The following is a 27,792-nucleotide window of genomic DNA, read 5'->3' on the forward strand; positions in this document are numbered from 1 at the left end:
ACACTTTATTTTGATAGTCCACTTTAGACATTCTACTAGCAGTAAGTAACTTTGCAACTACATGTCAACTAGCAGTTAGTAGAGTATTAGTAGACTGTCTGCTTAATATCTTCTAACACTTTCTTTGTCAACTTATTGTCAACTTATACTAAGCTTAAACCTACCCCTAACACTAACCCTAAACCTAACCTATGTAGTTGCAAATTTCTGAGATTTAGTTGATATGTAGTTGACATGTAGTTACAAAGTTACTTATAGTCAGTAGAATGCCTAAAGTGGACTATCGAAATAAAATGTAACCAAACATTTTATTGTTTTTATTTTTAGGTTTATATAGACAATAATAATGAACTGTTAAACTGCAAGTGGATTTCATTTAGTTATTGAATACAAATCAAACCAAGGGTGAGATCAATAAACCAATACAGTGCTAATATTTGATTGGGCCCTGGGCCACTTTGTACTGTAAAATTTGGGCCCCGACATCAAAAAGGTTAAGAACCCCTGATATACACCACCTGAAATAACATAATCTTTCTCTTAAAGGGTCACAATCCTGCTTGAGAGTTTCGGGAGACGAAACTAATGTGATTTAAGGCTGCAATGGCCCTTTGGTTTAATAAAAGCAAGGAGGCATTATGAGTCACTCTGCAGAGCATTATGAGCTCAGCTGCAAGCTCACCAGAGTAATCTCACCTTCTCCTTCATCTTCTCAATCTTCCTGACCGAGCTGCGGCGCTGGGGTCGGTCCTCATGGCGCAGGAGGTTGACGTTGAGGTCTCCAGATTTGCTAAACTGTTTCTCCTCTTGTTTCTCGGCCTCCTTTAGTTTGCTTTCTGCACTGATGCTCTCCGTGTGGTACATGTGATACGTCTTCATCACCTGTAGGATTATATAAAACACTATAAAGACTAGTTTAACAGCATCACACTTAAACCTAATCAGATGGGTAATGATTAAATCTCAATCATGTGAGTTTTTGTCCTAGCTAGCTGTGAAAACAAATGATAGTTGCAGATGATATTTGGTTTTCATTTCTGCTGTTTCACTTGGTTGGCCCGCCCACTCCAAAATCTCATTGGTCTGAAATCCTGCTTCAGAAAAATACCATTTAAAATCCTCTTAGCTATGTTTTAACACTTTTTTGAACATTTTTGAACAGGCTAATAATCTTCCAGTAACACCAGTGGCTTTTGGCATCAGTGACATCAAAACTGTTGGAATACTGAAAGAACAAATTATATGTTAGATCTATGGAGGAGAATACTTTCAGAAAAAAAAGAAATACACAACTGTATAAAACTTTTGTTCAGCAAGGATGCACTAAATCGATTAACATAATGTTACATAAAAATGTAAATATACTTTTTATTATTCAAAGAATCTTAAAGGCTGGAGTAATGGCTGCTGCCATCACAGGAATAAATTACCTTTTAAAATATATGAAAATAGAAAACAGTAATTTTAAAGAGTAATGTTACTGTTTTTACTGCATTTTTGATCACATAAACGCAGCCTTGGAGGAGAGTATTACCTTAGCGCATTTAACTGGGACAGAAGAAAGTAACAATCACTGAAAAGACTTGTACACTTCCAGTTTATGTGGGACAAAATCCTGAATTATACTAGAACTTTCGTAAAAATGTAAATGAGAATATGTGCCGCAGAACCCAACCCAAATGTCAAACAACAAAATGAAACATTTCATAAATGTTATTCTCGCATTTACTCAAAATGAAGACATTTATGATGATATCCGCGGTGATACAAAACAACTCAGTCCTGACACTTCCTTGAAATGATTTCCAAACTATTTGAATTCCAGAGAAGCTGTGCAGGTCTCAGTTGAGAAAGATCAGCTGTATTCCCGTCAGCTCTACAGAGCAGATCACCTCATGAATATTCATAGGAGTATGGACTTGGCAGCAGAAGTATCCATAATCCTGCCTCTTTTCCACCAAGTCTAAGCCTTCCATTCAAGCCCGGGGTGACAGAGGCTGAAAGAGGGCGATCTAAGGACAATAAGATTCTGAAGGAAGTGTGTATGAAACACAAAGCCGATTCAAACAGAACCGCACATTTCGCTGACTCTGATGACAGATCTCTCTGTACGACTGAGGTGTTCACAACGATGTAAACTGTTTTACCTCATGTCTGATTGGTGTGACCCAGCCTGCTATTCAACCCCATTATCCTCTCTGCTCAAACAATGGAACACTTAGAATAGAAGTGAAAGGGGAGGGGGGGGGGGGTTCACTGCACCATTGCCCAGCTTTATTCCGCTCCTTATGGCCAGCAGATGCCTGATGGTGTTTTCAATAAAATGCTTATTAAATCAGCCAGCCTGCCGGCGTCCACAGAATGCTCATCTGCACTAACCCTGACATTAATGTACATACACTCAGCTATTTCACTCTAACTTTACACCCACATATCATCTGATCATTCCAGAGGAGGTCATCAAGTGCATCCGCATGATGACACGATGCATGCTTTTAGTGCTGCTTCCTCTGTTATTTAAAGGTGGAATGTGTCTGTGCTACCCCAATTTAAAATTAAATGGCAAAAATAGTTGTCTGCACCCCGGCTTGTCTATTGTATATTATTTGGACAAACAAGTAGTCCTGTCTCAACAAACAAACAAAGCACCACAGTCACCATGTTTCAATTTTTTTGCGGAGGTTAACCTATAAATGCCTATGGCTTTCACCAATAAAAAGAAATGTTTACTCAAAATGTAAATTCTGACATTACTTACACCCTCATGTCATTCTCAAACCATGAAACATTCTTTCTTTTGTGTATCATATGTCCATTTTTTAATGATTTACTTTGTGGTGTAGCAATTAAAAAATGCTAAATTGATGCATCATTTACTGAATTTAATAACTGATGATAATACTGAAACTGAAATAACTATAATGATATCCAATTAAGTGTACATGCATTCAATAAAAATGACATTTTTGAACATCATAAATGATCAAAATGTTACATGAAACGTGAATTGTACCAAAATCTGACAAATCATAAAAAAAATAAAAAAAAATAAAAAAAATATTTACAATCGTATTACCTACACTCTTATTTCGGAGTATAAAAGAATGACAAATGTTACCTTATATGACAAAATTTTCTGAGCTTGAGGTCAGGTTAGGAAAGTTGTGGCCTAGTGGTTAGAGAGTTTGACTCCTTATTCTAGGGTTGTGGGTTTGAGTCTTGGGCCGGCAATACCACGACTGAGGTGCTCTTGAGATAACAGTTTCCTTTTTCAGCATATTTTAAAATTTTAATTTATTCCTTTGATGGAAAACTTAAAATCAGAAGCTATTTCTCCAGACTTTGGAAATCATTCTAAAATGCTGATTTGGTGCTCAAGAAACATTTATTTTAATGACCAATGTTGAAAACTGCTGCTGTGGAAAAAAAAATACTTCTTTCAATTTTATTTGATAAATATATTTTTATGAATAAGATCAACTGCACCATAAAATATGAACCATTTTAGTCACAAATACTTCAAAATATTGACATACACATGATGAATTCATGTTAAATGCTCTAAATTCAATATACTTTAAACCATTAGTTTTGTTCTTCGACTCTATATAACATGTTCCAGTCATTAAACGTTACACAGGATCCTGGCCCAATGTCCCTAGTATTCCCTGATGGAAAAAGCTGTTTCCTCAGGCTCATTAGGAAGAGGATGCAAAGGATATTTCTCAGAGAAGTGCAAGCTGTGTCTGGCTCCCGGACAGATCACCAGCTCTTTTAACGGGGTCTAGTAAACATACACAGATGTCTGAAATGTCTTTCTGAAAGCTAACCGATTCGGTTGAGTAAACGATGCAGCCATTACAAAGTTGACGGAGGGCAACGTGTGCTCAAATCTGCTGCAGTATGCATGTTTGAAGAGACCATTAAAATAACATCCTTCTATGCTGCTTGGAATATTACATACAAACCTAACACATCATCAGCCTATATGTAACATTATAACCAAATGAAACAATTTAGAACTGATCCATCAGAATTTAAATAATGACATTATTTTACAATTTTCAATGACACAAAATGGGTAAATTGTACAGCACTCAAAGTGACACAATCTTAAATCTGCAGGCAGAGTGAAATTATTATCAATAAAAATACTGAGCAAGTTAATAAATTTGACAGGATCTATGTACTCCAGTGCAGGAGAAAATTAGGTTAGCACTCAGCTCCTACCAAAGCTGTCACTCATCAGCTCATGCTGTTTAAAGAGAACACAGCAAAGCAACAGGTTTACAAGCAGGTTTGATGGACATGGCTGGTATCAAAATTGTATTAACAGGCATGTTGAGGTGAGATGACCTAAGGCTGTAAAGAGCAATGCTTAGGCAAGATCGACATTAGATACAGCACTGGGATCTCTTTAAACACATATACTTATGGTATACAAGATTGAAATAAAATGTAAATGTTTCACACAAATGTTTTTTAATAGGCTGGCAAATTCTGCTCCGATGAAAATGTGTAGTTTAACTGTAATAACACATGTAATACTACTCCTCATGGTTACATCAACTAAATACGATTTCTATAAAAATCTAAGGTGTGTTTAATGAAAACAGTAGCTTATAGTAACTAAGAAACTGTAACTATAACTCAGATATATATATATAACTTTCAATAAAATAACGGTCACAGCTAGCATCAGTAAATCTATGGTAAACATATACAGTATATATCCACAAAGGAGAGGGTAATATTAAAATTTTTAAAACTGTTTCTATTTATATATAAATATATTTTTATATATTATATATATATATAAATGTATATTGAACATTTGAAAAATTTTTAAATCTTCAGCTTTGACTAAATTGCAATTTTTACTAAGACATCATTTTTAAGGAATTATTTTTTTTAGGAAATAGTTCACACAAAATAATAATAATAAGAAAAAATAAAATCACTGCTGAAACCATCTATTTTAAAGCAAAAAATGTGCCTTCATATATCACCAAATGAAACACAATCTCAAATTCTTAAGTTGAAGAACTGACAAAACGTTTATTCTCACATCAAACATCAATGAGGTTTTGTGGCCTAAGTTTGTCCGAGAGCTGTGTCTCATTTCCTTTTACTAATCCACATTAGCTCAATATTTGAGCATTAGCCAGAAACCTTAAACTAACTTGCAATGATTTATATACAATTTCCATTTCCACAGAAACTGCCCGGAGCACATCTGTGTGCTTCTGTACTGCGGTACTCACCCTAACTGCTGCCATTTCAACATCTTGAACACTGCAGAAAAATATGAGGCATTCCAACTAAACTATTTACCTGTCAAACAGCCAAAAATAAACTCTCTGATGCTATGTACTGCATGCAGGCTGATGCCTTCAAGATCCTGAAGAGTCAGAGGACCATGGAATGAATGACATGACAATCTTGTTCAGAACATTAAAGAATAGGAAAGGTGGGACTTCAATTTCTGCAATAAACATCTCCTGTTTACCATACCATAAAAGAGGCACGAGATGCAACCTGGTTGAATAAGACAAACAACATCCTATTATTTCCTTGGTTTTGAAGGTCTGCAATGAAGGTCTACAAATTTAATTCAAATTAAATTAAGTCACATGTCAATGTCTTTAGGGAGGGGCTCCCAAAGTCAACACCCAATTATTATGCATAGAAGCATGCTTAATAGAGCTTCAAGTGCAGTCGTGCAAGGACACTACACTAGTTTCCTTAAAGCTGCAGAATTTATAATGAGCTGTTTTTCTACCATTTAGAAAAAGGATTACTGTTCTCAAATACAGTACACAACCTGTTCTTCAGCTCTCATTTGTTATAGGTCTGTTCACAGGCAAAAGCTGCTGAGCTTTCACTTTTCACAAACTGTGTGCAAAATCCACAGAACTTTCCATTACAAAAACAGCAAACTACTACTTTCAATTTTTCAAGCTTCTTAGATGGAAAAAAAAAATATAAATGCAATTTTGGTGTTCAATCTGATTGACAGATTACCTAGACTTTGCACATAGAAGAATGTACTGGGTGAACAGTTTAATGAACAGATATCAGCATACTTTCCCCAGCTGATTAATCACTGTACATAAAGACAGCTGTTTTGTATTACAATTTTTCTTGAAATTTGATATTTAAATACACAGATGAGTCATTGTATAATTAGATATGCACTCATCTGCATACGTTTCTAGAACAGAAATCTAAACATTAGATTAAGCCAGGTTCAAAATTCTTGTTTTTCTTGCTTGTTGTTTTGTTGACCAGTTAAATGTTTTACAGAAGGGATTTAAGATATCTCTTTTATACTGTCAACAGCCAGAAAAATAAATCATCATGTTTTCAGGAACAAAATGCTCTATAAATCAGGCAAATGAAATATAAACAAACCACTCTGTACAACCCTTATAGGAATAAAAACTGTAAAGTTTGGTGTATGTACTATACTGAAGTGGCGATTTCACTCACTTTGAGAAAACAGACTTTGAAGATATATATTTTAATTGAAATGTACGGACGTAAATAGACAATAAACACTTAAACGTGTATTTTGAATGTTTCCATTTCACTATTGTGAAAGACAACTGATATGTTATGGGAGCAAAATAGCACGAAATAGCTAAATTTACCAGTGCATGAAAAAAACCATTATTTTGCCTGTAGCTCCTTGCTTTAATACCCAAGAAAGAAAGTCAAGAACCATTGATCATCCTAATTCACAAACACATAACAAAACTAATGCAGAAGTTTCACATCGCACATTGGGACTGTCAGAAGCTTTACATTTATATTTCTTATTCTACATTCAGAAGACATGACTCAAACCACAGGAAGGGGGCAGAGGGATCAATACTTAAGTCTACTAGTGCAGGCTCTCTTTCATTATCATTGTCAAGCTGTATATCAAGAACAGTAGCATAATCCTCAGACTGTTGAATGATTGATGTTAATGGTGAACCTACTACCTACCAATGTAAGGGAAAAAACAAACACTGACATTTGAAAATCATACATAAAAACGTATGCTTCATGATGTTTAAAATAAATGAAATGTAAAGGCCCGTTCACACCAAGAACGATAACTATAAAGATAACTATAAAGATAACGATATTAGCGTCCACACCAGCGAACAATATTGTCTGTATTCTAACCGGACGCGCGTCTGCTGCATTAAATTCTCGAGCTCATTACAGCAGGATTGATTCTGATTGGTTGGCAATGTTTTTATCGTTCATCAGAAAAAAAAATCGTTCTGAAAGTGATTCCAACGATATCGTTTCTCTTTGCCTTTATCGTTATAGTTGTGGTGTGGACTCCGCTATTCTTTAATATTGAGAACGATTTTTAGAACTATATCTTTATCGTTATCTTTATAGTTATCGTGCTTGGTGTGAACGGGCCTTAAGACTGCTGAATTAAAAATGGCAAAACTGCAGAACTAAATACATATTTTACACTATGTGTACACACCCACATGCACATTCATATACTGTACATATATCATCAAAACTGATAACACGCCACACAGCCTATACTCCAATAATACAGTATCATACAAAAGCCAACATTTCTGTGTCTACTTAGCAGATAAATTACATACTAAATATTTTGTGACCACAATGATGCAGGACGTAATAATTTAGCTCTTTCTGCGGGGATTCTGTATCCTGACAGGCTCTATTTGAGGAAAAAATAGAAAGGGTGGCAGGGGAAGGATAATGATCCTCTCCCATGTCTTCTCCAGCGATACATTACACTCCCTGTCAGTGACCTTGAAACACATCAGCGTCAGAGCGCCTGATCCCAACCCGCATATGTGTGCGGTTCAATAATTTAAAAGGAAGTAACAGTGTATTCCTGATTCATAACTATCGTATCTGTTCTCGTAAGGATTTAAAAATGGCTTAGGACTGTTTTATTGTTTCAGATATTTTATGGTTGGTGGGGTACAACCACATTTTAGACTTTTCTGACACTGCAATTTACAACCGTAGTCAAGAGATGACACAACAGGAGAATGATCATATGAGCTATATACTGTGGCTAGTTCTATCCAGAGATACGGGTGAGACATTTTACTATGCCACCTGCATAAAGATGCAAAGAGGAATCTGGAATAGGTCGAGTGATGGAGAAGAATCTCCCTATGATGTCCTGTCATGGGTGACAACATTAATCTCACCCTGCTCCTCTGCAGAGATAGCTTGGATTTCATCCAGGGAGAGAAGGTGAGGCCCAAAGAAAGAGGCTGCATCTTGGTTGATATAAAAGAAACTAAAGGAATGGAATCAAAGACGGATTTCGGCTTCTATTGACCCAGATTCTGAAGCACATTAAAATGCAATTAGGGTTGTGATTTAAGATGTTCCTACTATAACAGGGGTTTTCAAACTGTGGGTCGCGACCCACTCGTGGGTCACGGAATGGAACAAGGTGGGTCGCACAAAGTCACTTGGCTGCAGCTAATTTTGCGTTTCAATGACACACAGACACTAACACAGTTCAGTCTAGGGCTGCACGAATGTGACGAGTGGGGCGGGGCCTAGTGCCATGGGAACAGAGCTAGGCCGGTGGAGTGATTGGGAAATGAGCAACACTCACCGGTCTCAAGAACCACGGAGGAGATCGGAAAGATACAAAAGAGGAGCGATGACAGTGAAGGACGAGAGAGGACCAGGCCTGGGTTTTATTTTGTGTTTGTTTTTTATTTGTGCACGGCAGTCATCCGAGAGGGGCTGTCGCGCTGTTTTGTGTTTATTTGGTTATTAAAACTTTGTTTGATTGTCCGCCGGTTCCCACCTCTTTCCACGAAGGAGTCATCGAGGCGGTGGGCTGGAGTGAGTTCGCCCCCCCCCCCCCCCCCGGCAACTCACTCCAGCCCACCACATCGAGCACCCTCGGCGGCAGACTCCTTCGCCCTGCTCGATGGCACTGCGGATTCACCCCAGCGGCGAAGGATCTTCGGCAGCGCGCCCCTCCTTCCTCCCTGGCTTCGGCACCAGTGTAAAACATTAAAATCTTCACAATCACAGGAAGAAGGAGGCGGGAACTGGGAACCCACTCATCACAACGATATAGCCCACCAACATTAATAATGAACTGCAATATCCTTAGTGTGATTTTCAAATTGCAATTAAGTCCGTGTGCGTTGCGTGTTTTGAAGGTCTCAGAGCAATGTCATTAAAAGGTTCAATCGGTCTTTTTTTACCTATTTCACAATTATTTTAATCTCCAAACTGTTTTAGATAGTTCTGCTTTGCTTCTTATGCTTTTCTAAAAAAGTGTTGGATTGTGCTCCGTTCTCGCCGACACACACGGAAGGATCATGAATGCAACAAAACACAGCAGCGCAGATCACACTTCACTGGAGTGAGCCTGCTTCACGTTTTTATGGACACTACATATTTTAACGCCAGTAAACAAAAATTAAAACTTGTAAATTTGTAGTGAAATTTTCAGTTGTACTCTAAAATAAAATGGTTATTTTTCTTAAATACTTAATTTCTGTCATAAAAATTTTAAGTAAGATTAGGTTTAAAGTAATTTCACTCGTTGTTTTTTTTTTTTTTTTAATATTTTGGTGGGTCGTGAAATATATTACACTTGTCTAGGTGGGTCGTGGAATGGAAAAGTTTGGGAACCACTGTACTATAATACTCTATCAGGTGACTTTACCAATCTACTATTTTCCCATCACTAGCACTATCACCAATAGTACCACTTTCATTATTACCTAAAAAAAATCCCATCCTTTAACAGAAAACTATGTGAAGCAACAGTTTCTTTCTTCGCCAAATTGTCGCACGGCCAAACTGTTTTTGTTTTTGGCCAGAGAGTCAAAAACGTTTCCATGGTGCATGGCAGAACACAGCGGGTGAGAGCTCCATTCAGAGGGAGAGCGAGAAAATAAAGAAGGAAAAATAAAGAGGGAGAGATTGAGAGACATTATACTCACAGTGTACAGCTCGTTTGTCACTTTCACCAGCTCCTCGTGCATCTGAATGCCAATTTCTTTACTCTGCAACACATACAAAAAAATATATATATACAAAATGAGTCACAAATTAGGCAAACTCTAAACCCTGCAGTAACAATACATTATTATAATATACTCAAAAACAAAAACAAAAAAGAACAGAAACATCTAGAAACATTAAAAACTCATTTCCTATTTGCCAGACAACAAGTACTGCAAATTCAATTCCATTAATAATTTTTACAACCCCATGTTTTTTGATGGTGTCATGTTAAAGATGTTGTTTTCCCCTTTTAGTAGTCTGGTAATATGTGGCACAAATATATTTTATATAACCTACCAAGCATCACAAACATACTTGACCCAGATCAAAAATGCAAGGTTTTAAAAAATAAATACATAAATAGTCACACTTTATTTTAAGGTCCGATTCTCACTATTAATTAACTATTAACTGCGATTTTGGCCTCAATAAACTCCTAATTAGTATCTAGTATTCAAAATACTCCAAATACATAAAAAAGGGACAACAAATTTAAATAAATAATACCCATTAATTAAATGATCTAAATCAACTTCATTTATTACATAACTGTATTGCTTCAGGCACAAAAGTAAATTTGTACCGATTTGTGGAGCATCTAATTGACCTTAAACATCTCCCAAAGGGCATCCACTCAAAATAATAATTCAACGGGTGTGTGCAGTCTCCTATAATTTGATGTGCCGTCCTCATCACTTGCTGTTCATAATAAAATGTAAGACTTTGCAAGGGAACACCTAACATTTTTGAGCACATATTAACAAAACCTTGCAAACGATTTTTGTTCTTTGTAGACAATAAGGAAAACCAACAAATAAAGGGAAAAGACAGGATACTTTCAACAAATGAATTATAAAAAGTCCTGAGAATAACGCTCTGTACATTAAAAGAATTTAGCTTCCTCAGCACAAACGATCTTTGATGTTTGTGAAAATTGCTTATGCTTTGCTGTGGTAAAACATAATTTAATAATGCTATAAACAAGTTAATGGGGAAAAAAAAGACAACTCTACGAGAGGAGAAAAACATTTTGTACCTCCTCCCACACAGCATAGCTACTCCTGCTTACATGCATATGTACACACACCTGTTGCCGTGTGAGCCGACAAAATGTAGTGCATCTAACTCTTAAGTCAGATGTACAATCTGGCAGATATTAGAGGGCAAGAACTCCAGGGAAGCTGGAAACTGTTCACTGCAAGCACAGGTTTTTTCATTAGAAAGACAGACTGGCTCAGATAAACACATTCAGACACAACAAAAGTCTGGTAAAACTCCCATGGCCACAGAGTCTACAGGTACAAGCATTCCTATCAACTGTTCAAAAGCTGTGCGTAGGAATGGTGCATTTCTCTGAAGAGACTCAAAAAAAAAAAAAAAAAAAACATATTAGATGACAAAACCATGCAAAGTACAAAAAAGTACAAAAATAAAACATAAAATGATATCAAATGGCACGAAAAACAGATTTTTCTGAAGTTGATTTACAGAAGTTGTTATTGTTGACTGAAACTAAAACTATCAAAAAATTGGATTTTGGTAAAGCTGAAAAAAAAAAAGTATTACTTGAAAAACGTTAACTTACATTTAGAAATGGTGCCTTGGCAGCTAACTGAAATACGCAAAACAAATATTACAAAATATAAAAATGCAATAAAAATAAAGCTAACCAGAAATATTGGACAAAAGACAAAAACACATAACAAAATAAAATAAAAACACTAAAATTAATTAATTTAAGATTAATTTAATTTAATATTAATAAATACTGTATAATACTAAAATAACTACACTACATGTTGGTGGAATGATCCATCCTGCGCAAAAAAACATTTTGTAATATTCTGATGCAATATTTCGTATTTTAAAATATACATAACGCGTGAGCTTGATCCCAGTCTATTTGAATGAATTACCCCAGTAGACGTCCAATGCCCTTTTATGTTCATATAGCATAATGGACCATAATTCCTAGTGATCAATAAAGGCTACAGCATGAGTAGTCAGACCTGTGCTTAGGGATAAAAAATAATCTCCCTCTACACTTGAATGTGTACATAGATATACACACTTATCCCTGCAACCAATTTACAATCTATTCATCCATTCTAATGGGATAAGCACCTTACCTCATACAGTAAGTGCCTCAAACACCTCATGCATATGTGTTGATTTTGTTTTTAGGAAACATATAGACTCAATATAGCACAAAATCTGATGAAACAGATTAAATGCCTGAATAAAAAAAAGGTGTCAAGCATATAAACACAAAATCACTGCTCAGGAGACTTATTTGAGTACAGACTTAATATGGATAATATAGCTAAGAATAGTTTTATATATTAGTTTTTATATTTAAATATTAATTATTTAAATTAACAATTTCATGTTATTGCAGATAACCAGTGAAATGTCCAATATTCTAATTACTTACACTTTTGTCATTTTAAAGTAAAATAAAACAAATCAAGAATTTGCTACAAGTGAATTTAGGCATCAAAACACTATAACATACAGTCTAAATGTATATTTATTTTGAGATTTTTATGCATATATAAAACTAACAATAAAATGCCTGGGTCATATGTTCAGAGAAAAAAACATAAAATTATTAAAAAACGAAAATTGCTTAACAAGACAGGACATTATACTGTATCTTGTAATATAATGAGGTGTTCCCTTTTTTTTTAATCTTCTACCCACTCCAAGTTAATGCTTTTGCTGAGCCAAATCAGACATTATTATGGCCCATGTGTATTGAGAATCAGTATTACTGCATACATCACACTCACAGTGGAGAATATATGGCAACAGCTCTCGGTGGAAACCTCTGATGCAATATGAAGAAAGACACACTGCAGTCTCTTTCCGCTGGTAACACTGCATAAGAGTGTTCAAAATGCTGTCAAGCTACAATACATGTTACCCAGTTTTTGCTGCTCATACATCCTCATCCGACCCACCAGCGAAACGTTTTGCTGACCTCAGGTGTACGTTACCCATCTCACTGTGTGCTGGAATCCTCTGACGTGCACAAAACTGCTGTTAGTGTTTAGGCCTACTAACTGCTACTGAGTCTCTCAAACAAGTTATTAAAGAAAATGTTCAAATAAGAGCTTAAGGATGTAAGAAAGGCTATTCATTATCATTCCAGACATCAGACTCATGTTTTTAGGCTAGTGATTCTCAACTGATTTGGATTTAGGTCTCATATTTCACACTAGACATCGAGGATTGATCCAACTGTACAAAAGTTCCAAAAGTAATCAAAAATGTCCTAAAAAAAATACATATTGAAATGTAATAATTATATTATGGTGTATGTTTTATTGCCACACTGTTGTAAATATAATTATAAAATATCACATTTCTGAACATGTTCAGTTCATTTTAGTGAATCAAAAACACACTGTACAAGATATGAACAAGTATTGTATTATTATACGTTTGTAGTATATGTTAATTTTATGGATAGACTCATGAACCTGAGTACAAATTTTGTTTCGATGTATAGAATGACAATAAAATTAACTGAACTGAACTGGCTTTTTCCACATTTTAATAATATTTATGATAATTGTTGATAATTAATTAATGGTGTTTATAATTTTTGTATAGCAAAATATTTTGGGGCATTCTAACTTTAATATGCCAAAATTAATCAAAATTGGATCAAAATGAACTGTATTCTGAATCACATTGAACTGAAAGTGAATTAGAGTCAAATCTGTAAAGATATGCAGACCTGTTTATAAATATAAGCCTGTCACATCTCAGCAGCACTCAAGCATGCATTCATACAGAGTAGGGTATCTTTTAGGTGACCTTGAGTACACTCACGGCAAGCAATTAACAGCTTCCCAGGGTGCTCTAGGTGTGTTTTATTGGTTCACAGTCACCTCACAGAACCACTCTCCTATGAATGGTGGCTGGACACACAGGGCCTCACCTACAGGAAAAGCAGCCAGGTGTAAACACGCTAGTAGTGTTTGGATTACACCACAGGAATCCAGGCTATGTGTTGACAGCGTTCCAACTCATATAGTCCAGACCCCATAAGTTACAGTACACCACGGAGAATACAGTTAGTAGCGGCACTTCTCACCACAGTATAACTTTAACTCTGAGAGGATGTGCACAAATAGGCTGTAGTCACCCTGTGAGACAGCATGCGTTTTAACATGCACATTCTTTTTGTTGCATACCATTTGTACACATGTCTGCAAGCATTTAAATTCAGCCTAAAATTCCAACAGAACATAAAATAAGGAGGGAGACGTTGCTGTGCTAAGAAAAATGTCTGCCAAGAATTTGCATGCAAAGTATAAAGTTGATTGGCTGTGTGAAAGAATGATTTTGAAGCAGCAAAGGGAGTTCAGTCACTCTCATGGAAGATTCTTTTTAATTACACAATTCAGAATTTTTTTCCTCGCAATTCTGAGAAAATTGCTAGATATGAAGTCATAATTGTAAGAAATAAACCCAGACGTGCAAGATATAAACTTACAGTTTTGAATAAATAAGTCAGAATCAAGAGAAAAAAAAGTAACTTAATTTTTTTTTTTTTGCAGAAACAAAAAACAGAATTGTGAGATATAAGCTAGTAATTGTGAAAATTATGACTTTCTTCAGAATTGCAAGAAAAAAATCTGAATTGTATATATATATATATATATATATATATATATATATATATATATATATATTCTGTATGTGAGAAGAAAAAGAAAGATGTCAAAGCTGTAGACCTTTTTGAAGAGCCGGATGACGTCCTCGCTGATCTGAGCCAGGCGAACTATGACATTGTTGATGTAGATATCATTAAGTGTGGCATGATCTTTGCTTTCTCTTCGAGTCTGGCTCAAAACCAGATACCAGCAGTTTACTGAAGAGAGAAGGTGTTGTTCTTTCCTAGAAGGGCAGAGAAAGGGATAATAATATTAAATACTGTTATAAGTTGGCTTGCTTACATTTCTTACCTTCCAGCTTAAATGGTTTGGCTCCTTCTCCATGTAACATATCATCTTCCCATATTTGTCAGATTGTCAAATGAAATTCACATGGCCTGCACAATACAATTTTCCCCTTTGCTGAGTGCAAAGTTAGAAATAGTTCTTATAAACTAACAAATGCAGCCATACAGTATTTATTTACTTTTATAGGCGGTATAGCAGACTTAAATGTATATTCACAAATGAAAATTCTACCATCATATAAAGCCATTGTATTACATAATATGGAAAAAAATACTATGGAAGTCAAATACTAGTCCTATCTTCTTAACCAATCAACAAGCTGAAGAACAGGGAATGCAGAAATAAATAACAGAGTTGTGAGTATTGAAAGCCGAGAGATAGCAGGATGAGGCTTTGGAGGAAAAGGCATAGGGAGGGAGAGAACATCAAAGTGTGGCCTCTTGTGAGAATTAGTGAAATGCTAATCACTGCTAATGAGGAACGTATATCTCCCTGCTGCATGTGACGAACGTTATCAGCCCTGTAATCTGCCCTCAAGTACGGATAAACAGTAAACAAAGAAGCATAGGCCAACCAGCTCCCTTTGCGGTTATGAAAAGCTTACCAAAAACAAATCCTGCAAATCTTAATATATAGAGACATCTATAAGTATTTCTCAAGTTGATTCCCCAAAAAATGTTAACAGTAAATTATGTTTGGTGATGTTAATAGTGCACATTTTAAGGAACCATCAAAAAGTCTTTTGTTAGTGTATCTTAATGAAGTCAAGTTGATACAAACATGTTATTATAAAGTATTACCAACAAATGGACAGGTCCAAAAGCATGTTAAAACATGGTACAATGCATTAAATGCTTTTATTGCATTTTAAACTGATCTGCTGTTCTGCAAATACTCAATGAAAAGATATGACAAATGTCATATGACTTGCAAAACACAAATGAATAAGCAGTCTGTTCATGCATAGATTCCTCTTAAACGTAAAAATGTAATATTCAGAAGATAAGAACTGCATTTACAAGAATGAGGAAGAGGAAGAAGTGCAATGCAATGTGCCGGATCACACATATGCCGCAGCAAGGAAATAAGAATGTGCTGAAAGGCGAACAGCTTAAAGTTTAGCTGTGCAAAATGATCAAGGATTTTTTGCCTCTGCTTTTGAAACTGCCAACTGTAGCACTAGGCCATAGGCTAGATCTCTACAATAGATTACAAACTGCCTTATTTCATCCAAAACTGTGGAAAGAAATTATCTGGGCTGGCACCTTTTCCTTTAGTCTCATTTACAATTTCTTTTTTCAATATTCAGAAAATAGATCAAAAGCACTGCTCTGACTCTACAATCAAGGCCTAAAAAATGATCATATGATTAATAATCACATTTCTCCAATTGCTTTTTTTATGTCCATGGTCCATAAATATTAAAAAGAGTCAAAGATCACGTATAAATCTAAATGTATTTTCAAAGCCTTTGAAACAAGAGTGCAATGCTCTAAGGCTCTCACACACTTATGTTTTCTTTAGGCTATATGTAGTTAAAATGAATATGGGTAGCAACAATGCACATCAAACTAGCATAGGGGATCTAAATCTAAAGCTTGCTGCAATTAAAAAAAAAAGTTAATAATCTGTCAATCTGTAAATGAACTGGACAAAATGACTCATTAATCAGTCTGCTCATAAGTCAGTATAATAAATCGAATGACTCACTTACTGAATCACTCAGAGAGGCTCTTGATTCACTGAACTGATTTACTGAATTAACCGCAAGTCATTAGGTTCGTTATGCTCTCAAAAGTACTAGAAGAATCATTAATAGAATAATTAGGAATCAGAATTGTTAAAAAGGAATCATTATCACTAGATTCTAATACTTACAATGAACATCAACTCGAATACAGGCACAAATCTGTGCACCTTTACATGTGCACCTTAACCATGTACAATTTTTTTTCTTATATAACTTTAAATAAAATATCTGCTGATAGAAAGTGCTTATAAAAGAATTATATACAGTCAGCTTTTTTAACACACACCAGCTGCCTTGAGACAGCTAATGCACTGTGCGCTGTGCGCTGTGCTGTGATTATTTGTGACAGGAGACAGGGGCTTATGGAATTTGATGATATCCTTTTTGTAGGCCACTTTAGTCCTCATAAAGCCTCTGGCACAATATTGCAATTTTAAATAAAGTTTTATCATATCTTGGCGTTGAACTCTTGCCTTTGATGTTAAAAAAAAGGTTGCATCAAAATACCTGTTTTTTTAGGTAAGTATTTGAGCATTTTCTTAAATTAAGAGCATCTGAGTTGAATGATAGTTCATGGTTTTGTTTTGTGCAGTTGACTGTAAAAAGTTGCATTTGTTTGTTTAATAATTTTGTACATTTGGGGTAACACATCCTTAAGCGTAGCAAACTAAAGTTTTCCAGTATTCTATATCATTTAATCACCCTCATATGTTTCACAGAAGGAATTAATTAATATGGGCTTGGAACAACAAGAAAGTGAGTAAATGATGACAAAATGTTCATTTTTAGGTGAATGATTCCTATAAACGACAGCACTTGAAAACTAAAAAGATATGTCTCTCGTTGTTTCACATCACTCTAGACGCTAATTCTACCAGGTATACTGCAGTTCCTCACACGTTAATACAAACACACATTATAAGCAGCTTCAATCGAGCGCACGGCTGCCATTGAGCCACAAAACAGACTGATCTTTAGAGGTTTCCAGTCAGAACTGAGCGAGCATCATGTTGTTCTTAATCTCCACATATCGGATCCTTGTAAACAACTCTCTCAAACCCTCTCAGACTCCAATACTTCACAGCTATGCAACCTGGTGAGTCAGAAAGGATTAAAAAAGGAGAAATGACTGAGTGTGAATGAGTAAGTGAGTATGGTAACTTTTTGGTAAGGGATATGTGCGTTTGATTCATCGTGTGAAGTGAAATTAGAATGCATGCAAGTACACATATGTAGCATACACAGAAAAAGTGATACATTTTAAGTGTGTATTATTGTGTCTTTTCTAACCTTTAAAACTATGCAAAAGATCTAAAGATCTCTAATCCAATGCTAAGAAGTGATAATAAGTAGTTATCCATATTGTGCTCAAAAACACCCACACAGAGTATCATCGGGGTTCAAAATCACTTCACACTTAGGTTCATTATAGCAACACAATCCATAAAACACAATCATACAATCACACTCGCTGCCTGCCACAATATTCATTCAAGAAAGTGTTTTTTGTGTGTGTGTGTGTGTGTGTCAATCCCAATTCAACTTGATCAAAGAGCTTTTAATCCAGTCTGGGGTGGCTTGCTGATAGCTGAAGCTTATCTCCTGATGGAGAGGCAGAGGAAGGAATCAAGTGCCAAATCAGGAATTGTAGTGGAAACAGAAACGGGGGCACATGCTCCCCAGTTCAAACGCATTTCCGTCTTTTAAGTAAGCTTCAATAAATTGCAATTGCACATTTTTTGCTGGTCCACCAACCCCCAACACACTAATAACACCCCCCAATCCACAAACACGTAAAATGAGGCCACCAGTGTATGATTGCTCCCAGCTGTAGACCCATGAGAGGACTGGAAAAAGGAGAGAAGAGAGAATTTTGTCAGAGCACTGAATGCTAGGACAAGGATTAGCTCAAAAGCTCATTGCTGATGACTTGGACCTCATTAATCGTGAGAGGTAGTGATGGTTCATTCATGAATTCAGTTCACAAAATCTGAATCTAAATCAAAATCTATTTTCAAGTATAGCATAATGACTCACTGACCTTTTTCAAAATTGTTAAAGTCAACATGAAATGAAAATGTACCCTTTCTATTTTGTAAATACATGTTATTGATCTTACTGTGAGTGATTTATCCATGTAAATGTAGATTTTTCTAAATCTAAATCTTGATCTATCTCAACAGCCTATTCTCTGGCGATGTATGCTAGACTTCTCCAACCATTTAGTCACTCTACCCCTCCACAATCAACCACAAGTTCACATTCATTGTGTTTCAGTCTGCTGGCTACACAAAGTTACTGTATGACTTGAATATGAACAAATTTTATTGTACTTTATACCGTTTTGGCATCCTTTTTGAAACTTAACTGAATGGAAAAGACCAGTAAATTATTCTAATTTTTGTGCACTACAGAAGAAAGAAAGTCACAAGTTTGGACTGTCATGAGTATGTGTAAATTATCTTTAATTTTTGGATGAACTAATCCTTTAATGTCTAAGTCTGAGAGATTCATTTTCCCAGCACACGATCCCAAGGGCTTTGGCATGCTCTCTGAGAGGTTTGGCAGTGAGTGAATGAAGGCCGGAGGTAGAAGGCAGGTGCTGCTGTGCGAGGAGTGCAATGCAGCAGGAACGTACTGCCGTGCAGTTTGATTTCAGGCTTCTGTCCAATAGGCTACAGCAAATGTAGTTTGCATGCTGCCACATCTACACCAGAGCCCAAAACCATCATCACGTTCTTACACTTCTCAGCGACCAAAATTAATCTTTAAAGGAAGCTATCAATGAATAAATGGATACAAGACTAAAGACCACTCAGTAGCAAACAGTACAACTGGTACTGGTAAAAAAAAAATAAATAAATAAATAAATAAATAAAAAAAGTCCTGGCAGACTGTAGGCACTGCTTTGTCCCATAGGCAAGTGCATGAAATTCATGCATAACTTATAACAATCTGTGTGGATTTATATATTAATGGGATTATGAATTTATACTCAGTGAATTAATGCCACATCACTATGATCAGCATGTATAAAATATGGGTTAACAATGTTGTACGGACTAATAAATTGACCATAGTGAGCCCAAGGGAACAAACTCAACCATAAGTAACAATTACCATGTTTACATGTAATTCAATTTAATATTCCAGTTTATATGCTCAATAGACTTGGGAATACTTCAGTATGTATTCATGTTCCTCTACAGGACGTACTGAAGACATCCTCTCTGGTTATTAGTTACACTGAATTGTAGTAATACGGGATAGTAATTTAAATCAACTCACTGAATTCTTCTTATCTCACTGCAGTAGCACCAGTATTATTTTCATTTCACTGAGATACTACAATGTTTTTTTTTTATTAATATTTTAGATTTGTATTTCAATTTTAATTAAAGTCTTAGTACTTTTAATTTTGTTGTGCGTTTATTTTTATCTATATAGTTTTTATTCACTTTTATTTCAATTTGAGTTATTTTAGTACATCATATTAATTCTAAAGTTCTAAAGTTGTAATTCTAAAATATTAAGCTAAATGAAAAAGAGAAATGTTGCCTTTGCAACTAGCTAAAAATAGTTTTTTATTTTAGTTTAAGTTCAAATTAATTTTATTTCATTTCAACTAATGTTTATTTTTTAAATATAACAACAGCGCGAATGAGTTAAAAGCAATTAAGAAAAATAAGTTAAATTCAAAACTTCTAAATAAATAGCAAATAGCAAAATCCATGTACATGAAAATGCAGTCATTGAAACATCTAGCAGAAATAGAACTTCTCGATTAATGGATGACAGCAAACATTTTATTCACAAGAACATATTTTCCACCCTTTTAAGTCAATTGTGTTCTGTCCCAAGCATAATGAAACATTTTTATATTGAAATTGAATGCATGCAACCATCACAAGTTGAACGGTCTCAATGCATCCCTTTCCAGTTCTTTGCCATCTTTACATACAAAATCTGTGTAGGCACTAGGCAAAGATTTTTTTTTTGTCATTTCTGCCTAGGAAAATAGCCTAGTGTTCACAGCTTAAATTACATTCCATCTGCCAAGCCACCCTTCAAAATATATATGCAGAAGCCTTGACCCTCATTCATATATACTTTAGAAGTAATCTATGGCTGCTTTAATGCACAGAGACGGAGCTGAACTGCAGACCAGACTGGATTAGTATTCAGGTATTGTGTGTTGCAAGTCTCAGCACCAATACGCATCAAATGAAACTGCAATAACAACACATTCAGGCCAGGGAACGAGGCAAGATAAGAACAGGAAATAAGGTGAAAATAAAGCTAAACATCTGCAAACACACACAAGCATACAGACTTTGTGTTTTGACTGGTAAAGCAAAAAAATGTAAAAAGGCAAAATTAACAAAACTTTTGTAGACACCTTATCTCCTCTAGACACGTCATGGTCTGTGTAGAACTACGTTGAAGATAGTTAGGGTTCTTTTATGCAGGGGTTTTTACCTTTATAAATAGATAGGTGTTACATACAGTATTTGTAAAAATAAATTAACATGTTTAATCTTGCAAAACCTGTAAAATCTTACTTGTCTACGCATAAAGTTAATGAAGAAATTTACTGAAGGATATACCATTGCTGCATTTAGTTGCTGTGGGCAGTCAAAGCTAAGAAGAGGAAGATATAACTTTGCATATACTATATTATTTATTCCACAGCACTCCTGAATGGAATACTCAATTGAATCTCAGAAAGTAGTTTTCTTATGTAGTTTGCATTAAACTGATCAAAATGTACAGTTAAGACATTTATACTATTACAAAAGGTTTACAGTTCAAATAAATGCTGAAATTCTTTTGAATCTTTTTAAATAATCTTTGAAAAAAAGGGGTCATGGTTTCCACTTAAATATTAAGCAGCAAAACTGTCATCATCATTGATAATAAAAAATATATATGTTAATTGAGCACCAAATCAGCATATTAGATTTCTGAAAGATCATGTGACTCTGAAGACTGGAGTAATGGCTGCTGAAAATTCAGCTTTTCCATCACAGAATAAATTACATTATAAAATATATTAAAATAGAAATCAATTATTTTAAATTGTAACAATATTTCAGAATTTTTATGTTTTTTTTTTTCAAATAAATTTAGCCTTGGTGGGCATATGACTTTTTAAAAACGTAAAACAATTACAAGGCTTTAAACGGAAGTTTATGTGTATTATACACATAATGTACATTTGTATAACTATAAACAATATCCTGCAATCAAATGTGTTCCTTGTTCCTGCATACTGCAGCATTTTGTCTGTGAAGAGACCATAAAACTGATTCTAATCTGAAAGAGCATAAGTCCATCTCGCCATCAAAAAGACAAAAGTTTGTTGTCAACATACAGTATGCATTGTTTGTGTGTGCTTGATTCTTAGCATGAGTCAGCTGAGCTTGCTGTGAGGCTTGCATCAGCAAAACTAGAACCCAAAAGCTGGCACAATATCAGAGGAGGAAAGAGGAAAGGAGAAAAAAATGTAGTACAAAAAAATAAACAACTATAGAGAATGACAAGGCCAGACACAGGGCCAGGAGAGCAGCAGCCATTGGCGCTGCCGTTCCACATTGTTGTCTGCTGTAATGTAGTCAATGGTGCAGTGAAACTGGCCCCAGGAGCAAGCAGCATACGGCCCTCCTTCACCAGCTGCTATTAATTAAGCCCCACCAATCCTGCTGCAACACACTTGCAAAACAAACCTGACAACAGTACATTCAGCAGCACATTCGTGAAGTCAGACTCCAAATATCTAAAAGGGGTTTTCACACCTGAAAACAGATATATTCACTTTTATCTCATTTCCAGAAAAAGATTAAATCTACCTCAAGCTGTCAGAATGTGTTTCTATAGCCTTATTAGAGCTAGCATTGGTAAAATCCTTTATTTTTTATTCACAGCCCACTATGACCAATTGAGGTCTTGTTAGCAGAAGTTTTACTGCAGACACAGAATCCAATGTTGGCTTGATGCCACAGGTGCCAATAATCACCCGCTGATCTGATGCACGCAAGGAAAAACAGTAGCTGTGTACTGCAATGGTTTTACAACATATATAAACACTATGGTTTTCTAACGTAAATTTTGTTACTAATGCCATTGCGGTCAACTGAATCAACATATAAATTGAACATATAAACAATAAAAATGTTGTTCATTCTCCATAGACTTAAAGGATAGTTCCCGCAAAATAGAAAATTCTGTCATCATTCTGTGGAAGAAAAAAACAGAAATTTTGAACAATGTTTCAACTGTTTTTATCCAAATACCCAAAGTCAAGGGTCAAAAAACAACATTGGACGCCACTGACTTTAACTAACATTTTGCAATCTTCTTGTGTTGCACAGAAGATTTATGGGTAAGGAACAACATGAGCATGAGTACAAGACAGAATTTTCATTTTTGGATGAACTATCCCTTTAAATTTGAAAGAGCACAAGTTTGTCAGATAAGGAGAGTTGCTCAGGTAGAGCAACATTTTTGAGGTCGGGTTAGCAAAGAGGAATGAACTCGTAATACTGGAGTGGCATGAAGAAAAGTAAGTTTTCTTTTGAGGGACCATTTAATTCAAAAGGGTATTTAATTTAAATTAACAGCCAAAGATAACATCCTAATATGTAAAATGCTCCAGGCATTTAAGAATTGTAGAAACTTTGTAGAAAGTAGGAAACGAGGAGCAACCCTTGTCTGAAGGACGATTATATCCAGCAGCAGGGGTGAGATTTAAAATTCACCAGCAGCTATTTCTGCTCTAATAGAAAAAGCACTGATAGAAAAAGCACTGAGACAAATGGTGAGGCAGACAGCAAAATGAAGAGGAGACATAATCTGGCATGCACAATTAAAGGAACAGTTCACCAAAAAATGGAAACTGTCATCATGTATTTATTATAATCATCATGCTTGATGTAATTTGTCATTTTTGGAGTCATTTTTTTCCATCAAGCTCCAAATGAGAATTTTTTTTGTGAAATTTGTATGCAGTTATTTATCATACAGCTTCCCCAAGGGGGAAAAATTAAGGAAAATAATAAATTAATGGTAGAATTTTCATTTTTTGGGGGTGGATTTCACACTTGCACATATCAATAAAGTCTAACCTCGGGCCGCGAATCTTTGATGAGAACCTTTCAGCCAGTTTCTCCAGACTGCGAGAATACTCCAGCTGAATCTCGGCTTTGCGTCGAAAAAACTCCTGCAGGTCCTGCAACAGCTGGATCCGAGCCTCTGATTGCTGCTCCAGGCACTTGAACTGCTCCACCAACTGATTACGGATCTCTGAGCAACAGAGTACACATAAACACATTAGTTTGACTCAGCACAATTCTGACATGTACGTATACAAAGCTAGTTGGATTCAGATTTAGTTTAGCCTTCAAATAGGCTAAATCCACTATTTAAACCATACAGCAACTGACCGAAGAATTTCCATGATTATTCCAGTCGTTTGTGACTACTGGATGCAAATTTTTTGGAATGCTTTTGTACTTTTTACACACATGGAACAATCATTTAGGTCACTCGCAAAACTTTGCAGTGTGTGTGTGGACAAAATATATTCCATCATCCCAGAGTATATATTCATCCAATACAGATATGAAGGAAAACAATCTACTGCTTAATAGGAAATCTGTTCAAATTGTTTAGGGGAAATGGAGAAATATATATTTAGCACACCAAGCCAGAACCGTGCTTTGTCCTTTAATAAAAAAATGGATGAGACTGAAATCCACACTTGTTTTGTCATGATCTAAGCTTTAGACTAGCTGTTCCTCACCAAACAAGAATTTTTAAGTAGTCCAACAACAAAGCTGATTAGTGAGGTTTCCTGGATTAATGGATTAAGGGGAAGTCGTGGCCTAATGGTTAGAGAGTCGGACTCCCAATCGAAAGGTTGTGAGTTCGAGTCCCGGGCCGGCAGGAATTGTGGGTGGGGGGAGTGCATGTACAGTTCTCTCTCCACCCTCAATACCACGACTTAGGTGCCCTTGAGCAAGGCATTGAACCCCCAACTGCTCCCCGGGCGCCGCAGCATAAATGGCTGCCCACTGCTCCGGGTGTGTGCTCACAGTGTGTGTGTGTGTGTTCACTGCTCTGTGTGTGTGCATTTCGGATGGGTTAAATGCAGAGCACAAATTCTGAGTATGGGTCACCATACTTGGCTGAATGTCACTTCGCTCATTAATATATACCGGTATACATGTGTAAATACAAGCAAAAACTGACTATATATACACATAAAGTGTATGTTCTTTCTAATGGCTCAATGCAATTTCCTTAATCCAGAAGTTTCTAAAATACGAATGAACAAAAAGTTTACAGTCACATTCTTAATGTAGTAGCACTTTCTGTTATTCAGAGAAACTAATATTTAAGAACAAGTTTTCACAGAAAAATACCTGACTTGCTGTTAATTGTAAAGTAAGGTTTCCTGCCACAAACAGAGCTGTTCCCTCAGAATTAAACTAACACAACAGAGAAGTACACATAGGTCGTACACTAAGTGGCGTCCCTCAGGCAGCCAGGTTTTATGGTGTTGAAGCAAAGCTTCTTTCATGTGTCATTTCAAAGAGACCTCTATTGCTTCAAAGACTTCCTTTGAGAGAATATTTCATTATTTGAAAATAGGTCATGTTGTAAGCAAGCTTCTCACGGAGAACCTGAGCAATCACAGATTTAGTCACAAGAAAGAGGATTCCAAGTGCACTGCGATCACTCTGTGGCTTCACTTGATGTCTGGAACTCACAGCTGCTCTCGGAGGAGGAATGCTGTGAATTTTGGCCTGATGTCCGTTTAGCCCCTGTATAACACTGTGAACTGGTTACTTTAGAAGCCCGGAATAATTTAAGAGGAGGATTTCTCTGGAATACCCTCATCTGATGAGACCAAACTCTGTCACAACCTCTGCCTGCGGATAGACTCAGCAAATAGCTGAAAGACTGTGTCACACGATGGTAGACGCAACCCTGAATTACACTTTAATATCAAGTGCACGAGTTAACCACCTGATTTCAATTAAAATAAACAGCCTGTCTCGCTTATTAGCAAGCTGTGATGACTAAGCCATCTGATTACAAATGGATGATGATGGATCTCTGTTATAGAGTATGAATAAAAGCAGGGTCAAGAGCCAAAACTACACAAAATATCATCTAATTTTACAGGCAACAAACCTTTAATTTAAAGGTTTTCTAACTGATACTATCTATCAAGATACTATCAATTATCTTATGTGCGTCGTTCACTTCCCCTCCCCATAAACCATTTCCATCGGTGCCTTGGGTCTGTTTATCTATATAAGGGGACTTGAAATAGTGTGTTATAGAGATTCCAGAAATGTTCTTTGTAATGAAATCTCACAAAACTTGCCCTTAGTAGGTTTTGGTCTAAAGCTGTGGTCGTCAAATTGTGGTCTCCAGAAACCCTGGTGGTCTATACAAATCTATCAGTCTCACCACGGCTGCATTTATTTAATCAAAAGAATATAGTAAAATGGTAATATTACGAAATATTATTACAGTTTAAAATAGTTGTTTCCTATTTTTATATATATATTTTAAAATGTTATTTATTTCTGTGGGGGCAAAGCTGAATTTTCTTTACTATCCTTTTTGATTAATTTCATACATCCTTGTAGATTAAAATGATTAATAAAAACAAAACTTGAACCCAAACTTCTGAACAGTAGTGTTGCAAAAAAGCACAAACATTTGGCTGATTAATAAACTCAATTAATTAACTGATTGAATCAAATAATTTGTGGAAATTTTTTTTTTTTTATCTGTCTCGTTTCAAAAATGTAATTATGTACACAAGTATTTTGTCTAACTTTTCAGATAGAGAATAGCGGGCAATCTAGTTAATTTCAACGAATTAAGAACAAAACAGCAGTCTGGAAAAATTTAAGATAATTTGTACACCACTTGAAACTGCAGGTAATTTGTTCTGAGGTAGTTTCTTTTTTCTCCCAGATTTGAGCAGTTATGTGATCCAGAATCTTTCAGAAAGCTGCAGAATTTAAACACCCACCGTTCACTGTTTGTTCAGTCTTTCAGTCTGCTCGTTTATTAAATAACATGGCTAATTTGATCAGGCTTTCAGCTGCCATCAAGACTGCAGTTTCCTGAGCTCTGTTTAACACAGTATACCATGCTGAAATCCATTCAGCAGTTTTTCTCCAAAAATCAGCACAGAAAATGTTAAAAAGGTCTACAGAATCCATCTGGCAGCAATAAAACAGTTAGTCCCTCAATCGTCTGAATGGTGCAACAAGATTCTTGCAGAGTTACTGAAGAAAATGTCAGTGGTGCTTTCTCATGCAAATGCAAGGGTTCCAAATTTGATAGTTTTCATGGCATTGCCATACAGTTGCTAAGATGTTCAGAGTGTTTTTTAGAACATTGCTATGCCGTTTCTAGGGTGTTCTGGGTGGTTTCTACAATAGCAACCATGGCCGGACTTACCATTGGGCTTGAGTGGGCTGCAGCCCATGGGCCCTGCCTTGTAGGGGGCCCCGCCTTTGCCCGTTTATGTTTGTTTGATTTGTTCATTATATGCCAGTCAGAATTCAGAAATTATTAGCAACATTTCCACTGCGCACACAAGATAAAACGGGCCAGTCGGGGCTATAGCTTACAACTCGATATCTAGGCCACAATCGAAGAGCATAAACTGGTATTTATGATTATTTCGCAAAGAAGAAGGACACATGTATTGAATCGTGTCAGCACCGATTGGTTTGTTGTCACATGGCTACTTTAAACAGCTTCATTAAGCCTTTAGCTCCAAAGAGGACACATTTAAAAAGATAATGATACATTCTCAAATGTTCACACCTCATTTCTTTACAGAGGATAATTCTATATTACTATTAGGGCTGGTAATTTAACGCATTAATTAGATTGAATAATTAATTATGGAGAAAAATAACGCATTAAAATTATTAACGCATTTGACGCACTTGCCCGCCCCAGACCTATGTGAATCATCTGCCATTT

General features: G+C 35.8%; 1 protein-coding gene across 2 annotated transcripts in view; it reads right to left on the reverse strand.

The window, feature by feature from the left end:
* The window catches only part of LOC132151686 (SLIT-ROBO Rho GTPase-activating protein 3-like), an 82,276-nt gene that overhangs the window by 30,697 nt on the left and 23,787 nt on the right, over window positions 1-27,792 (reverse strand). For both annotated transcript variants that reach the window (XM_059559979.1, XM_059559980.1), the window contains exons 2-5: window positions 23,895-24,072; window positions 14,793-14,955; window positions 9,981-10,043; window positions 697-882 (exon numbers count right to left, since the gene is read on the reverse strand). In XM_059559979.1, coding sequence (XP_059415962.1) covers window positions 697-882; window positions 9,981-10,043; window positions 14,793-14,955; window positions 23,895-24,072 — 590 coding nt within the window. The remainder of the gene's footprint in view (window positions 1-696; window positions 883-9,980; window positions 10,044-14,792; window positions 14,956-23,894; window positions 24,073-27,792) is intronic.

This window comes from Carassius carassius, chromosome 10 (assembly GCF_963082965.1).
Source record: "Carassius carassius chromosome 10, fCarCar2.1, whole genome shotgun sequence".
Lineage (NCBI taxonomy): Eukaryota > Metazoa > Chordata > Actinopteri > Cypriniformes > Cyprinidae > Carassius > Carassius carassius.